General features: G+C 40.0%; 3 protein-coding genes across 3 annotated transcripts; 1 reads left to right on the forward strand and 2 right to left on the reverse strand.

The window, feature by feature from the left end:
- Positions 1-4,146: 4,146 nt before the first annotated feature.
- LOC138046246 (uncharacterized) lies at positions 4,147-4,821 on the reverse strand. Its single transcript, XM_068892924.1, has one exon. The coding sequence runs from the start codon at positions 4,819-4,821 to the stop codon at positions 4,147-4,149; it is 675 nt and encodes a 224-aa protein (XP_068749025.1).
- Positions 4,822-9,494: 4,673 nt separating this feature from the next.
- On the reverse strand, positions 9,495-12,212 carry LOC138046247 (vacuolar protein-sorting-associated protein 36-like). The gene is made up of 2 exons (XM_068892925.1): positions 12,128-12,212; positions 9,495-10,543 (listed from the first exon to the last, which is right to left on the reverse strand). Exons 1-2 carry the CDS (start codon positions 12,210-12,212, stop codon positions 9,495-9,497), a joined length of 1,134 nt encoding a protein of 377 aa, XP_068749026.1.
- A 365-nt stretch (positions 12,213-12,577) lies between these two features.
- LOC138046248 (uncharacterized) lies at positions 12,578-15,412 on the forward strand. Its single transcript, XM_068892926.1, has one exon. The coding sequence runs from the start codon at positions 12,578-12,580 to the stop codon at positions 15,410-15,412; it is 2,835 nt and encodes a 944-aa protein (XP_068749027.1).
- The last annotated feature ends 2,088 nt before the right edge of the window (positions 15,413-17,500 follow it).

Here is a 17,500-nt window from a genome sequence, read left to right on the forward strand (position 1 = left end):
TACTGAAAAGGTCAATTGAGTTTTTCCCTTCATTAGGTTAAAGGCATTTTAAAAATAAATCTGCTAGCCTGTTTTCAGCTTGGTAGCATGCTTTCTTTTGAAATAAAGCAGCTTGAATTTGCGATTTTGTCACAGTACATGACATCTACACTGCCTGAGGAACTTGTCACCAATCCGAAAATATCGACTCACGTTGTGTTTTAAGTGTAACCAATGCTTGGTTTTCATGTGACATCATCAAAATGAAAAAATAGGTCCCTTGGGGGACGTGCTTACGGGTAACGAATGTTACACTATTAACATTGTTTGTTATTTTTTACCATTTACAAGCAGACAGACAGACAGACAGCCTTTATTTTAGCACGATGATAATAAAAGCTATGCAGCTTATGGGGTGGTACATAATACTAAACCTAAGAACAAAATGTGTGCATAATAAAGTAACAGAATCAAACTATCTAAAGTTAAATTATTGGTAAACTATGACTAAACTATACATATATATATATATACAACTTAAAAAGCTCTAAAATCCTAAATATAATTAAAATCTTTACGTCTAAAATTTGTGGTTGTTGTAGAGGTTTCTTTGAAAGTCAGCTCTTTAAAAATGTCCATTGAACAGATTTTCCTCTTCAGGTTTTTATAACTCGTATTAGAAAAGTTCTTGTCCTTAGAAATTAAAATATTCCATAGTACAGGGCCTCTACGAGCGATAGAGTTTTTGCCATAGGTAGAGTTGAAACGAGGCACCGTTAAAGAATCTGATGCTCGTGTAGAGTAAACTGTATGTTTGCCGTTGCTGTAAGCCCATTTCTTTTAAGTTATCATCTGATGTTCCCAGTTTGTTAATTGTTTCTGCTCAGATCGATCTTCGTTTCCTGACAGGCCGGGTTTCTTCTCTGTTTTTCTTTCAAGAAACGTTTGCCCTTCCTGTAAAAATCATCTTTTGAATAACAAGTTATAGTATTTGCAAATCTTTTCAATTCCTGTATTTGTCCATAGAAATCGATTTCATTTACGCTATTGCATTGGCGTGACTCCTCCATTTTATCATGGTACAAGATTTACAACATGTGCATGGCTCTGGTGTCCAAATGTGAATAAATTAAAGTTTGGACCGAGAGTGGCCTGGGATGAATAATAAAATATTTAATTATAAATTATGATGAGAAGTTTGCTTGAGTTGCTTGTGTGGTCAAGTGGATGAGAGTGGACAGCAGATCCAGAGATAGGGGTTCAAGTTCAAGTTCGGGTGAGTGAAAAAAAAAAGTCTTGACAAGTATGGATTGTCTGTTAGAAGTGCTGTAGAGGGGGTTGGACATAAGGGGGATATCCAAGGGGGGAGGTAACTGGAAATAAAGGGTGGGGTAGGATAGGGATAATCGGAGAAGATGAGGGACAGGTAGGACAAGTAGAACGGAGACGAGCAGAGTTTCGTTCTTTTTTCATACCCCCTAAAAAACCAGGCCCCTGTTTTTTAACTACACCCCTAAAACAGGAAAATCCCTTTTTTAGACAGTTGATTTAAAAAAATCTAGTTAAAAAAAATTACCTAGTTTAAAAAAAAATCACCTAGTTTAAAAAAAATAATAATTAACTGAAATGAAAAATTAACTGCAACATATCCATGTATTAAAAAAGGCAAACCCAAGCAGGGCAGATCCAGCATTACCAACTTCCATAATAGACAATTTATGGATTTGATATCCCCGGTGCTTCATTCAACATGCTACCGAGCTCGCTTCTTCTGATGCTCAAGGGGAGTTTTGTTTAACCCTAATGATAGGGTTATTATTTATTTATTTTGTCCACTAACGGGAACATCCACAGAGCACAGCTCCAATTGAAGGGAAGTTTATAATTTCATTAAATCAATAATTGAACCAACAAGTAATCTGGAACATCTATTACAGGTGGTTAATAATTCCATTCAGGAACAATGGTCGCTTGACCACAAGACAAAAGCAGTTCAACACCGCACTGTCTAGGGTACGCCAGACGGTAGAAAGATCAATCTCCCTTCTTAAAGGAAGGTGGCGTAAGCTAAAGTACCTTGATCACCTGGCTTTGAAGCTTGCTGTACAAATCATTGTATCTGCTTGTGTTCTGCACAATTACTGTTTAGTGCATGATGATTTTGATGCTCGTTACTTCTTGCCTGATGTCGAGGATGATGGTGCAGATGATAGTGATGGGGAGGATGGAGTGCCAGATGTAAGAGCAAGCCAAAAGAGGATCAACCTGATGAACATTGTTGTCCCATGAAATCATAACTTATGGAACTCTGCAAAGTACTTAATGCTCATAATGATCTGAAGCCATTTCAATTCATAGCTGTCATCTCCCGTGCATTAGGTGGGAGTCCAAAGATTTTGAGTCTCATCTCCTGCCTACATTTTTTTTGCTTGATTCTCATATATTTACTGTATCTCTCCAGCATAGCCCTCTTGACAGCTTCTTACATATTATTTCTTATACACAGGAGACAGGAACAAATACCTTTAAATGCATGGTTTGCGTTTCTGTCTCCTGTATATTGTCTATAAAATTCATTTGCCTCGAAATTTCTAGCTTTCATGTGTTCTAAACCCTGTCTGGGGTTTTAGAGGCAAGGATACAAACTCAAGTGAAGGAAAGTTGGGCCCTAGGGATCCTCATGCTCCTAAGTCACCTCATTAATCTGCTGCGTTGCCAGCGTGGTAGCCTTGATGGTGTAGTGGCTCAGCATGCCCGACTAGTAATCAGGGAGGCGTGGGTTCGTGTCCCGCTCAGGGCAAAAACCAATTTTTCGGATGGGTGTGTCGAAAGGTAAAAATGCACAGTATGTGTTCCTGTCTCCTGTATGTTGTCTATACCTTTCATTTGCCTCAAAATTTCTAACTTTCATGTATTTCTTCTACATTTAAATATTTCTCAACTCTGGGGGTTGACAGCTATGGCTACTACTGTGAAACCTAATTCCAGGGAGGAGGTATAATCAGCATCAAGTGGTCTGCATCAAAGTTGTTTAAGGGTTCAAAATCCAAGGAGGTTTTTGCAGTGGTGGCCACCTGTTGACTGGACCCCAACCTGAGCCCCCCAAAAAATGTATCCCAAAAAAAACCTGCACCCTAAGCATCAAACCCCCAAAATACCCAACATTTTTAGACTAAAAAAGGCTACTTTTATGAATGTTACACTGTACTGGTGAAAACATACTATTAAACTAGTTTTAAAAACTTATACACAGTACTTAAAAAAAGTTGAAGCGTACAAGCTTTCGGCTCCTTCTCGGAGGCTTGTTCACATATAATTCTAAAACTCATTAATAATTCATAAGTTTGATAGCCAATAAAAGATGGCTAAATTCGTCACGTGCATGAGCTTTGATACCCAATGAAAACACAGATGAAAACCACACGTGTTTTGGATCACATATCAAAACCACGCGTGGTTTTCATCTGTTTTCTCATTGGACATCAAAATTTATGGATCAAAACAAAACAAATTGAACACAAAAACAATACTTCAGTTTAATTAATTATCATAATTAATCACCTTCACTGCCAATTCATTTTTTTTTCGTTGACAAAAAGTTTTACATCTTCAATAAAATACAGGAAGATTTAAAAAGATCGATCTATGTTCTAATAAATGTACTCTTCCACAAAAATAGTACCTTGCATTGAACCCACAGTAGCTTAACAATACTGTTTCCTGTCTTACCTTTTATCGCCCATTTAGTTTTGTAAGTCTGGGAATTCTCTCTTGCAACAACGTTGATTCTTCTTCCCAACTTTTTGGAGAACTAAAATGGCTTTCGGTATTCACTGCGAAAGACTCCGTCCTCTCACTCCGTCATCTTTACTCCCCCATGACTTACAACGAACATCAACAAAATTCCCACATTCTGATTATTTATAAGATACATAGTCTCATGGGAAATTAAAGCACTGAAACAATACCCCTAATTACTAAAGAAGTGTGAATAGTTTTAGAAGCCACATCAAAAACTCGTGCGTCGTGTTTGTCAAAACAATAAAAGCACTCGGCCTACAGCCTTGTGCTTTCATCTGTTCCTCGGTGTCTGGAAACCCCGGTCAAACACTCACACTCGTTTTTGATTTATTACATGAGAAACAAGAATTGTGAACCGTTAAACTGTTAACGGTCACGTGATTCAGCAACATGTGACCGCAACAGATTGTCCCAGATGTGGGGGAGGAGGTATCTTCCAGTGTCACAGTTCAAGTCCGGCCTATGAACCCGGATATAGATGGCCTCTTTGATGCCCCGCTCTATCCAACGATCTTCATGGTCTAACACATCAACTTCAACCTTATGTCCAGGGTAGTCCCTGTATATGTGCTGTGAGACTTCAGACGAAGCGCTGCTTGGTCTAAGATGCTCCACGAACCTCGATTTCAAAGTCCGCTCGGTCTCTCCCTCATATGAGCTGCCACAGTCCACCCCTTGGCACGTAACCCAATAAATAGGGCCACAAGTGTCTTCTTGTTTCTGTGGGTCTTTCGGAAACGACAACAGTTGTCTGAGGGTATTGTATGGTTTAAACGTAGTGTCCACCCCATGTTGTTTCAATGTGCGTCGTAACTCCTCGGACAGCCCTTTGACGTATGGGATGACGATGGCGGTTCGTCTAATAGGTAGATGGTGTTGGCTTTTTTGAGATTTGTTAGTGCTGTCAGAGTCCTGTAATGCCCATTCCGGGTATCCACAATCTTTGAGGGCTGCCTTGACATGTTCTAGCTCCACCTTGGTGTCCTCAGGGTGGCTTGGAACTGTGTTGGCCCTGTGAAACAGGGTACGGACAACGCTCATCTTATGCTCCAGTGGGTGATTTGACTCCCAGGGACTACCCTGAACATAAGGTCTAAGTTGAGGTGTTAGACCATGAAGATCGTTGGATAGAGCGGGGCATCAAAGAGGCCATCTATATCTGGTTTCATAGGCCGGACTTGAACCGTGACACTGGAAGATACCTGCTCCCCCACATCTGGGACAATCTGTTGCAGTCACGTGTTGCTAAATCACGTGACCGTTAACAGTTTACCGGTTCACAATTCTTGTTTTTCATTTATATGTGAACAAGCCTCTGAGAAGGAGCCGAAAGCTCATACGCTTCAACTTTCTATAAGTACTGTGTATAAGTTTTTAAAACTAGTTTAATAGTATGTTTTCACCAGTACAGTGTAACAGTCATAAAACTATTTACATGGAATTAGGACCTGAAGGTTTAAAGAGAACAAGAATTATGGAGAACACGTCACGCAAGATTGCCCGCTTCAGAAACCATCTTCACTTCAGCCTGCATTGTAAACACCATAGCATCATTCCAGTTAGCCTAAAACTATCGACCACGGTGAAAGGGGGCAAGGCAGAGAAGATCATCAACACAACAGAAAAGGCCCTACTGAACGTCCGAATAAGCCAAATCCATCGAACATTGATATCACTTGAGACACAGAAAATTCGTGCGAAGGAAAACAACGCAGAAATCTTGCATAGCAACGAGTCGCTCAAATCTCAGGTGTACGCCTTTACTGAACAAGCTCAACAAAAGGAACACGAAATTTGCAAGTTTAGACAGATAAAGAACTTCCACACGTTACAAAAGAAAACAACGAACCATCAAAGGGACAAAAGAACACAAACTCCTATTGTTCAAGATCATCGCTGTTCAAAGTGGGTGAAGAATTTTTCCAAATGAGATTTAACAGCAAATACATCAACCATAACCTGCAAAGATTGTACAATATCAAAAGTATAAGGGTCAAGTTGGAATATGAATTGATGTTCACAATACTATGCAAACAGAAAAGTTCTAGTCAATGAGCCTGCTGTAAGTTTATATCCAAAGCAACACCAGTGTACCAGTGAATTGTCAAACCTCAAAAAAAATGTCACATCTCCCAACATGCTTACCCCCCCCCCCCCCCGATACTTAAGCAAACAATCATTCATGATTGTAGAACCGTTTTTGTAGCTTTTGCAGATGTATGTGCTCATAGTTAGAAGAGGAATTTCTAACTGCGATGTTCTGTTGAAAAATAGCCTTTTGATGCTAAAAAATTTGGTATGAAACTTTGACGGAAGGTATTTTGGGGAATACAAAATGTATGACCTTGGGTAATGAAATTTGATGTTGTATTAAACCGTCCTTCATGTTTATTCCCAAGTACCAAATTATTAACTGCATCACAGTTGACCACACTTCAGTGTGCATGTAAAAATAGAGAGCTTTTAGAAGGGAAAATAGAGTTTGTACAGTGTATAAGCTATTGAAATTTCCCGTACGAAAATTCTCGGCGAGACACAGGCCAGATTCGGGCCATAAAAAAAGAGACAATCGAACGGGACAAGTCATGGCGATAATTCGGCTGAAACGAGCGAGACAAAACAAACGATAATTGAGCAAGTATAGACCGAGACATTTGTGTCTCCGCGACTTCGAGATGACCTTACTTAGCGTGAATCCGGCCATATTCAAGCCATAAAATAATCACGTGAACTAGCCATAGTCGAGCCAGACAATGCATTCATTTGTACCGCTGTAACATTATGATGGCGTTATTTTAAAAGCCTGCGAAGGAATTTGGCGCTATGAATCGCGAAAGTCGCCGCTGAAGTGCTGAAATCTTGCGGACGTGATGAAATATTTCATACAACACGGACCCAACACGATAACAAAAAAATGCTTCTAACTTTGAAGTGATAACTAAGATATTTATTATATCTCAAATGCTCTCTATACATGTAAAGAGAGTATCAATTTGTAAAACCACAGTAGCAAAAGAACACCAGACGGGCAGTACAATGCTAATTTTCTATGAAAAGCTAGTGATTAATTAATATATTTACATACAGTTTGCACTGAGTACCTTATTTTCTTTGGTCTCATTCCCTTCAGAATGTTATCCCCTTTGCCGAACGAACTGGTCTGCAACATTTGCTCACAGATCTCACGGCAGTCCTCACGACATGCGTTTTATCGTCAACACTTGAAAACAGATTAAGTGATTAAAATCAGTCACGCACTCGAGATATTTTTCATTTTTTGAAATTTTGTGAGACTGTCATCAAAGCTATAAAGACTGCTTGAACTTTAACATCTAGGATAAACGACTACTTTTAAAACTTTTTCAAAGACGAATGACTTGAAAGACCCTAACTGCAAAGAACAGATGGCCCATTTTCATTGTTTATTTCATTATCTTTGATCGAATCCTTGACATTTCTGCAGCTTTATTTTTGGCAAACCAGCTGAACCACTGAGCGAATGAGACCACAAAAACAAAACACAGCCAGAAGTCAGGCAATTTCCCAGGTGCTGGACCTCCACAGACGAGGCAAGTTATTATCGATGACTTTTACGGTATAAGGTACTGGCTATCCACGACAACTAAACTTTTCGTCTGTGGAAAGATGCTAAAAACTCATTTCCTAGCATTTACATTTGTCGACCGTAAAAAGTCGTCGATAACAACTTCCCTCGTCTGTGGTGGGCCTAACAAACTATGAAGACACAGGACTGTATGTTCGGCAAATGAATAGCAACTCAACTCCTCGCTACACGTGTATTATTTTAAAACAATACTCAGTTGAAACATCCTTAAAAGCTATTATACTGTACAATTTCGTACTTTAATATTAAGATAGACAGAAAGTAATCAATGATCAATGAATGTCCTGCAACGGGATTAATAATTTGCTTCAGCAAGTTTCCCTGTTGCCCTCTTAATCTTTCGTCTAGCGTAACTTATTTGCTGCGTAAAGCATTCGTTGACTTGTTTAGGAGAAGGGCATTCCTTGTTATTGGCCATACAAAATTACAACAGGTACTCTGAAAAACAAAATAAACGTGAAAAGAGGTTACAACAGGTGCAAAAAGGCCCCCGGTTGTAAACATCACATGATTCGCGATCCCGAATACTCCCGGCCTTCGCCACAAACTTTCGGCCTGTGATGGAATTTTCTGCCCGACCAATCGGGTTGTAGTCAGTTTAGTACGTTGCGAGCAGAATATAGACGACTTCCATCAAGTTCTCGAATATTACAAAACAATGTCTTATCAACTCGATTCGCCAGCCAGTAAATACAAAAGTACTGGAAATTGTCAAGGCCGCAACTGCACAGAGCACTTGTTTGAGGAAGCCAGGGAAGGCATATATTAATTATACGTCAATTACTGTTGGTTGGCAGTGTCACTAAAACATTTGCTGATTGAAACTGAGAACAAATCGTTGTAGCAAGGTAAAGCAATAGGAAAAAAATCTTCCATTTGATCACTTAATCAAGCTTTAACACTGCAAAACCTTCCTCTAACTGAAAATGGGCCGATTCGTAGATTTCAAATTGAAGACACGTCATCTGAAACTGCAAAACCTCTTAGTCAATATGATGAAGTGATACCTTTCAAGACTTGGGATTTTAACTTGTCAAGTGGTTTCTTCGCTTCCCCTTCCTTGGACGTTGAAGAGCCGATCCCTTGTCCACATGACTGGGCGAGTTCTTCATAGGAGAAAACTAAAGGAATCAGTTTTTGAAGCAAGTGCAGAGGGCCTTTTACTCTGGCCTCGTTGACGAGAATTCGTAACTTGCTGCCGGGGACAAAGACATCATATCCTTTAAGCAAGCGTGCATCTCCCTGAGACAAATTAATGACAAAAATCGATAAGTATTCGTGGACATCAATGGACAAACCCCTAGGGTCTCTTTGATAAGTCGCAAGAAGCACCAGTAATTATCCTTCAGAAGTTTTTGTGGAGATAAGAAGCGCCGAGGGTGGTCATTAGACCCATTACAGCTTCAAAACTGGAAAATGTATTGAGATGAGAACATGGGAAACTCTATTTGGCAGAACCAATTAATTTCTGTCATCGAATAATTAGAATCGCACAAAAACTAATACTATTTCTCCACAAATGGATAGGTTAAAGCTTTTGTTGTACTCGACTTTGTAAATATTTGGAACCATTCAAGTATATGTTTGAAAATGCTGTTTACTCGCACTTTTCGTCAGTATGACACTGTATCACAGGCCAAACTGTTATTGATGTCAACAGCATTCTTGCAGACATCTTCACACCAGGGAAAGTGTGAATTAGGGGATCTCATGAACGCAGGGATTTACTACTGGTTCAGTGTTATTAGTTACAAACGCGTACCTCGGATGGATTGAAATTGGCCTTTATCACATAAGGAGTGCAAGGAGCGACGTCTTGCAGGGGCTGAATGGCTTCCCCATCAAAAAGTTGAACGAGCGTTTTGAAGTAAGCGAGGGCTTCAGGAGGTGGAACTGAAAGTTAAACAAAAAGGCACGTTTCTTACAATTCAAAGGTGTATTTTGTTCAGGAGCCCCTGTTCATTTGAGAAATGATATTAACTTCAAGGGTACGGAGGATCCATAAAACCATTTGTCAGTAATCGAAACGTCGGTTGATTGTTTAACGAACAAACATTTAAGAGGAAACACTTACCAGCACATTTGCAAGTTAAAAAATTAATTGAGCCTTTAGCTGCTCATTCTCATTTTCTATCTCTGTGATTCTTTTCCTCAAGACAACCACTTCGGAACTTAAATTTACATTGCAATTTTGGCTTCCTTCGTTGTTTCCAGTGCCGTCTTCTCCAATTCCTGAGTCATAAAGGGAAGGTTTGCGTTCCAGATCATCGTCGATGAAGTCATCATCATAGTCTGACAGAGTTACCATGGCTGATGTGAATGCTGCTCGTGTTGCTCCTAGGCCCCTTGCCTCATCTCGACTCACCAGACTCACTGGATTGCCATACGCTTGCTGCCTTTGTTTTTGCTCTTCGATAAACTGATCGAGACTTGTCAGTGGTGGCAGAATTTCTTGATTATTAAACTGCTTCGGCGTTTGCAGTTGTGGAACACTTTTCCATGTTCGTTCTTGGTTCCATCGCGGCCGCGGCTCAGGTCGGCGTTGCTCAGGATGCGGTTGATGTAATTGTTCGCGTTCTTTCTGGGGCAGTTGCACGTTTTGCTTTTGCTGATTCTGTTGCTCTGGAATCTTTTGCTTCAGTTGTTGTTGTTGTTGTTGCTGCTTTTGAAGATGTTGCTGTTGCTGAAGCTGTTGCGGCATTCTTTGTTGCTGCTGAAGCTGTGGCTGTTGTGGCATTTGTGGCTGTTGTTGCTGCTGCTGCTGCTGCTTTTGCTGCCGTTGTTGCTGGCAGTGACCTTGTGGCGTACTTACGGTAGGAAAAACATTGTTATATTGCGTTGCTGCAATAATTTCCTGCGCCGCTAACATAGAGGATGCATCCATACTCCTCTTTTGCTGTGCTTTGTCTTTATTTTGTTTTTTTTTCTGTGGATCGTCTTTGGTCTTGGATTGCGAAACCGCCCTCTTTTTCTTGGGGGGTGAGTATGGTTCTTTTTCACTGCTATCATCAGTTTGCATAGTCTCTGTGTGCCACAGTTTAATCAAGTCCACGGTGGTGAAGTCACGATCTTGATTTATGGCTGTTTTTAAGAACGAGTGCAAGTGTGCTGCATACTTGTCCAGAAGATGTTTTTCAGCTACAGCCAAAGATACATATATAAGTGTTTGTTACGAAATACCTAGCGAGGACATTAAAATGAACACATCTTCTTACATTTGATCATAGCCAAGTTTGCGCGCCTGTTTTGCCGAAGAAATTGCAAACAAGTTGGAAAAAAACAAAGATGCAATGTGATGCCCTGAGGTTCGGCCTCTAGCAATTTCGTACCACAGGCTACTTCTCGAATTATCTGAAAAAAGTCAGATTTTCAAATTCCTAAGCAGCGTCTATTGGCGATCAAATATACCCTTATTTCACTGAAGAAATCTTTAGCTCCTGGGTCGTTCCGTTCAAGTTGTTTTTTTAGCAAATGCAATTAATAAACTTCAGCAAAGATTGAAGAGACTGAACGTAAAAAAAATATATTTTTGTTTGTTAAAAGTAAGCAGTCCGTGCTTTCAACACAATCTGTTTACATTTAATAAATGTAAACAGATTGTGTTGATGCTTGTCTTTTGAAATACTGCACATCTATATTAAACTTGAACTGACCTTTTGACAAGTGACACTCAGAAGATGTTGACACGGGGCTTCTCGAGTTTGTTTTGGTATTCAGTCTTTCAGTGCAACGCACCCTACCGTGGCCACCCAACAAACTTACAACTGTGCGAACTTTGCAAGGAGGCGTGACTGTCAATCAAAGTCACACATCCTGATTGGCGAAGCAAGGGTACCAACGAGCAAATTGAGACGAAACCTTTGACAGACATTTCTAGGCTCCTTGTAATGTATAAAGACTGTCCAGAGAGATGTTTTTATCACCTAAAAGAACTTGATCTGTTCGGATATCTTAGCTGAAAATTGAAGCGTCTGAAAATTTTAGGGAATGAAATCTTCATTTCAGAAATTGCTAGCTGAACGTTAACTTTCAGGGAACCATTTGCTCAGCCGAAAATGTGATGACCTTTTTAAGTGCCAAAAATTGCTAAAAATATCCCTTCCGAAAACGTAAGGGACTACTTTTCCCTGGTTGCCGAATCTTTTAGGTGATGCTTTAGTAAAGAAATCTATAGCAGTTTACAACCTAAAACCGAAATTCTTACAACAGTTTGGATCGCCCGAACACAATATTGCACCGAAGATTATCGTTGGGTGCCCCTGAAAAACTTTCTTGATTGGCCATGGTAAGGCGCGTCGCACTGTAAAATGCAATGAACATAGTGCAAAAAAATATCTCCGTGGACCAAAGTGACAGCAACACACAATTGTATAAAAGCAAGAAAAGACAAAAATATTTCGACCCATTTTAGAATTAACACGAATGCTCTAAAAGAGTATAATTATACAAATATAAAGGGGTACCTCATACTTTATAATTTGCGCGCCTCCAGTAACTCGAAGTAACGGTTTTGCCACTTGTTAGCAAAATTGAAAGTAGGCGAAAAGCAGCAATATTTAAGCAGCCGTAAATTTTGATTGCGAATTTGCATGCCTTTGTACGTTAATGTATGTATCTATTACTTGCGTTTTGCGCAGACATGGAGGACAGTTCCAATAAACACTTGCTGCTTTCCCTGAATGCGCCATTTCACTCCTACTTTGTCTTTTTCCTTGAACTCACCCTGCAGTATGCACCGAGACTTCGGTACGACACTGACTGTCTTATCGCTCGCAAAATATACACAGGCATACAAATTCTCGGCCATTACCTCAATGAACGAAAGAGCTGAAAAGTTAGGTAAAATGAGGACAAGATACCTGCTTCCGAGCGGTCACGATTTCTTCTAACCGTTTTGGTCAAACAGTGCGCCAAACCAAATCAAATGAGCTTTCAAACGGTAGCCAATCAGAAGCCCTTATTCCTTCAGAAAGTGATACGCAAGTTATCACATGCCACGAAGATCAGCCCAAAGCTGCTTGATCTCTGCCTGTCTAGTACCTGCGTCATTATTTTGAACATGGATTAATTGTTCCCCACACTTACTGTTCAGTAAACAAGAACAATTTGCTCTGTGGTTGTTGCGAGTTTGTTTAAGTGAGTCGAGCAAGCTGTTGTAGAGTTGACTAAAACATGTCAAATGTACGGAGAAATGAAAAAAGGCCAAAGCGCCGAAGGACGGCCGAGGACGAATCTTTGTTTACAGATGTTACCATTCCTCTGTCCGTGACAAGTTTGCCACGCACTCTTCAACCCTCTGAATTGACCTCCGTGGAACTGGAGGCACAACAAGGGGGCGATTTAAGTTCAGAGTACGTTGCACAGTCCACCGCACCATTCACTGGATCCGACAATTTCAGGAAACCTGACAGCCCTTCAAAGTTCAAATCAAAAGATTTCGACCACGAGGTCCCAAGTAACGAGCCTTTCCAACCGCAATTCCCTATCAAGTTTATTGACAATGAGGAACTAGAGCTGGATTCTATGTGGAACGATGTGTATGAAACTCTGATTGCAGAAAGCAGTGAACGTGAATTACGGGATTGGGGGTTTACTGAGGAAGACAGTGATCAGTTTGAAGATATTGTTGAAGATCTGACATTGCAAGAGGTAACAGCTACTTCCAGTTGTGAAGCTGCAAACTTGGAATCGAAGGAAGAACCACAAGTACAAGTTAATACCAAAGCATTTAGTGAACAAGAAAAGTTGTACCCCGGAGCTAGGGTGACGATAGGCGCTGTTATGGTCCTTCTCACCCTGTATGTTATCAAATACGACTTAACGGGGGAGGCAATTTCTCACTTGTTACAGTTTATTTCACTTTTACTTCCATCAGGAAGCATTTTGCCTGATACACTTCAAAAATTCAAAAGGTACTTTAACAAATTAGAGAGCCCAGTAATTTTGCACCACTTTTGCGCTTACTGTTTATCTTATGTTGATAAAAAAGCGGCTACTTGTCCGAATACCTCATGCATGAAAGAACTTTTGTCTCGAAATGCAAAAGCTTACTTCATTGAAGTACCAGTCGTTCATCAACTCTCGGCATTTTTCTCTCGAATTGGTTTCTATAGTAACATTCAATATCGATTCAACCAAAAGAAGAGGCATCCTGACAATATTGAGGACCTTTATGATGGTGCACTTTACAAGAAATTATCCGGGAACGGAGGATTTCTATCATTCCCTGATAATGTTTCCTTTCTCATGAACACTGATGGTGTTCCCGTATTCAAATCCTCTAAAGTTTCCATATGGCCACTGTATCTGGTAATTAATGAGCTCGATTACAGCAAACGCATGGCAAACGAGAACATGATTTTTGCTGGCCTCTGGTTCGGAGAAAAAAAGCCAGCGATGTGGACTTTTCTCAAACCGCACTCGCAATCATTTGCAACACTTGAAAAGGGTGTTTACGTTGACTTACCAGAGAGAGGGAACTTTATCTGCAAAGGAATTTTGCTAGCCTGTTCTTGTGACCTTCCTGCTCGTTGCTTGTTGTGTAATGGTATGCAATATAACGGTGAGAATGGCTGCTGGAAATGTTTGCAACCTGGTGAAATGGTGAAAACAGGTGTTCGTGGTCACAGCAGAGCATTTCTCTATCAAGACGACAACCCTAAAGGGCCGATTAGAACTTCAGAAAATGTCAAAGAAGACGGAATTGAAGCCGCCAGGCGCCAAAAACAGGGCATGGGTCGGTATGTTGTAAACGGAGTAAAGGGACCATCTTGGCTCTCTCTACTAAAGCATTTTGACTTAGTGAGAGGCATTGCAATTGATTACATGCATGGAGTTCTTCTTGGGGTCCAGAAATTACTTTTGACCTTGTGGTTTAACCCCACCTTTTCAAAGGAACACTTTAGCATATTTTCTAAAGTGGAGATTATTGATGAGAGGCTAAATCAAATTTTACCAACTTTCGAAGTCAAGCGACTTCCTCGGTCGATTTCTGAACACTTAAAATACTGGAAAGCTAGTGAATTACGTTCGTTTCTTCTGTTTTACGGACTTCCTACATTGTACGGCCTTTTACCTGATAACTATTTCTCTCACTACACATTGTTTGTAAACGCCATTTTCATTCTCTTACAAGAATCAATTACTGAAGCAGATTTACTAGAAGCTGATAGACTCCTTGACGGTTTCTGCAAGTCCTTTTCAAACTTGTATCATCCACGTTTCCACACTTTAAACGTTCACCAGTTACTGCATTTAGTTGACGACGTAAGAGACCTTGGACCACTTTACACACACAGTTGTTTTGCATTTGAAGACAAAAATGGATTTCTGTTAAAGCTCATCCACGGAACACAGTTCATTGACAGCCAGATAATCTCTGCGGTATCCATAACACAGAAACTACCTGAGCTCCGTGAAAAGTGTGTTCCCAAAGGATCTGAAATTGATCTGCTTTACAAAGACTTAAATCGCGGCAGCAAATCCAAATACAGGACCGAAATTCTTCCTAACATTTATGCTTTAAGTGCAACATATCAAGTGTGCCTAGGAATTGCGGAATTGAATGCTCTGGAGAAATATCTTGGGTTTTCCTGCCCCAAAGAACAATTCTGGGCATTCAATAGGCTGGAAATAGCACTTTCGTCGTCCATAGTTTGCGGCTTAGCTTACAAGCGTCTGCGCAAAAGGAATTGTGCGGTTGTCAAGTATTGCGTGAACAACACGTGGGCTTTCGCAATGGTGAAGTTCTTCGTTAAGTATGAGGTAGCGTCTGCTAAGGAGCTGAAGTTTCTTGCAATAGCTCACCCAATTTTGGTCCTTAACTACAACCCAAAGATACACATCACTCGAGTGACCTTTTCCTCTCTGGAGGAGATAGTTGTTTTTAATGTCGAAGACATTTGCACTAACTGTTTGTACATTTCCGTGAAAGTTGCGGCTGACGGAAGTCGCGATCACTCTGTTGCGTATGTGTGCGAATTTGCAAATAAGAAGGAGCGTGATTAAGCCGGAAAATGAAACGGTGAAGTACTCATTGAAAGCACTTTTGGAAAGGTGCGTATTTGTCTTGACCTGAAGGCAACATGTGTTTTTCCGTTGTCATGGTCGTCAGTAATTTTTTGCATCGACGTGATTTCCGGTTTTTGCTAATTGTTATAGGGCTGTTCTTTGATTTTACTGTAATCTTTCAAACCGCCTTGAATGGCTGGTATTTGAAACACTTTCTTGTCAGTAAACTTGCTCATTTTTCACGGTTTTTAAAATTACATATAGCGTGCAGACCAGAAATAAGCGTCTCGAAAAACACGTGTGAAAAGAGCATAAGAAAATTGGGCACAAACTCGTCTCCATTCATAACACGCGCATCGAAAAATAATTAGTGTGTATGAGTTGGATCATTGTCTTTTCATTGTTTTGGTTTTATTGTTACTTTCAGCGCAAGACAATAGCTATGTTAAGAGTGAGGTGTTTTACAAAATTACAACGAGTGTTTTCAAGTGAAACGCACTCGCTTCCGCTTCATGTTTAATTTCCGACATTTGAGAATCACTTTTGCTTCTCGCTGCATCAAAAAATAACATAATGAGAGGAATAAATGTTTTCCTGTGATTAAAACGTAAAACAGGGCCATTTTCCATTCGAAAGACATCACTTTTGCCAACAAAAATCTAAGATCAGTCGTTTGACAACAATAAATTGAGAGCTGAACAAGACTCGAACAAACGTCGCCGTGAAATGCAGTAAATCAATTTCAAAATGATATAAGGAATATACTCATTCGCAAACAAAACGCCATTTACACTATCTGTAATACTTTGTTGAATATTTAAAAATGATTCTTTTCATGTGTGCGAGAGATTTGAAAAGGTGTCTTGGGTACCGGCATTGTGTCCGATTCACGAGACGAAATTTCTCAATTTTTTTTAGGTCCATCCCGCGTTTTTATTCCTTGCTTGGAATTCGTTTTTTTTTTTTTTCAGTAGAATGTGTGTGAAAAACACTCTAAAACTAGATTAACGTTGGAAATTGGGCGGACAGCTAAGACAGTTAATAATGCAGACTGAATGTAAACATGCGATATCGTCACGAGGCCACGAAGGGCAGCTCACCCATGTCAGGTTTCTTGTTGCATTCGAAACACGCTAAAAGCCAGCCATATTATCGCTCATCCACAAACAGGACAAAAGCCATATAATAACTCCAAACCCAAAATGAATTTATCACGCTGATCTTTCGTTCCATTCTCGGCCATAAGACAGCCTGACAAATGACACGTTCATCTTTAGTATCTGTCTCGCTCGGTCACGCTAAATTTTGGCCTTATTATCGCTCAGAACATAGCAAGACAAATGTCTCGCTCGATTGCTGTGGCGGGACAAATCTGATTTCTCGCTTTGTCTCGTTCAAGTCACGCCTCAAAAATTAATTTATGGCCAGAATCAGGCCGGATTCTTGCCATGTCAGGCTATAAATTTTCGTACGGGTTCTATTAAATTCTTCATATTTATCATGTTATATTATTAGTTATGTTACATTCCTGAATATTTATTATGTTATATTTGTTCCTACAATAGGGTTTCTAGATGAATTGCAAAAATCACCCCTATGCAAATAGTGCATTGCACATAGCTCAATGGATAGGAATGATTATTGCAATTCATCTATCTGGTAGGATCAACTACCCAATTGCAGTTACAAGCTATGAGTTTCATAAAAAATTATCTATTTCCCCATATAAACACATTAATTTTACACACATACTGAGCTTGTGCCATAGTATGGTTTGGTTAGATTGCATGTAATGTTGTGAGGCCATGGTCACCCTGTGTTCTCTGTCATGTGATCTGCGGTCATGTGACATGAAAACTTCGTTCACGGTCTGGGGTGCCATCATGGCCGCCGGGAATAAATTGTGGTGAACTGGAACCTGACTCTTTGTCTCTTCTAATTACTGGGGTTGAGTCAACTGTGCACAAACAAATCCAAAAAATGTGGAGTCCATGGTCAAACACAAAATGTCTGTATTCACCAAATGTTCCTTCAGCTTTACAATAAAATGAAAGAGGATATACCAAATGGAGTTAATACTTGTCG

This window comes from Montipora capricornis, chromosome 4 (assembly GCF_036669925.1).
Source record: "Montipora capricornis isolate CH-2021 chromosome 4, ASM3666992v2, whole genome shotgun sequence".
Lineage (NCBI taxonomy): Eukaryota > Metazoa > Cnidaria > Anthozoa > Scleractinia > Acroporidae > Montipora > Montipora capricornis.

Bases quoted from the DNA above. Each gene is read 5' to 3' on its own strand.
- LOC138046246 (XM_068892924.1), bottom strand. From the start codon at position 4,821: ATGAGCGTTGTCCGTACCCTGTTTCACAGGGCCAACACAGTTCCAAGC.
- LOC138046247 (XM_068892925.1), bottom strand. From the start codon at position 12,212: ATGGCCGAGAATTTGTATGCCTGTGTATATTTTGCGAGCGATAAGACA. The intron at 10,544-12,127 runs GTGAGTTCAAGG...CTTTGGCTGTAG, and splicing joins GTCTCGGTGCATACTGCAGG to CTGAAAAACATCTTCTGGAC.
- LOC138046248 (XM_068892926.1), top strand. From the start codon at position 12,578: ATGTCAAATGTACGGAGAAATGAAAAAAGGCCAAAGCGCCGAAGGACG.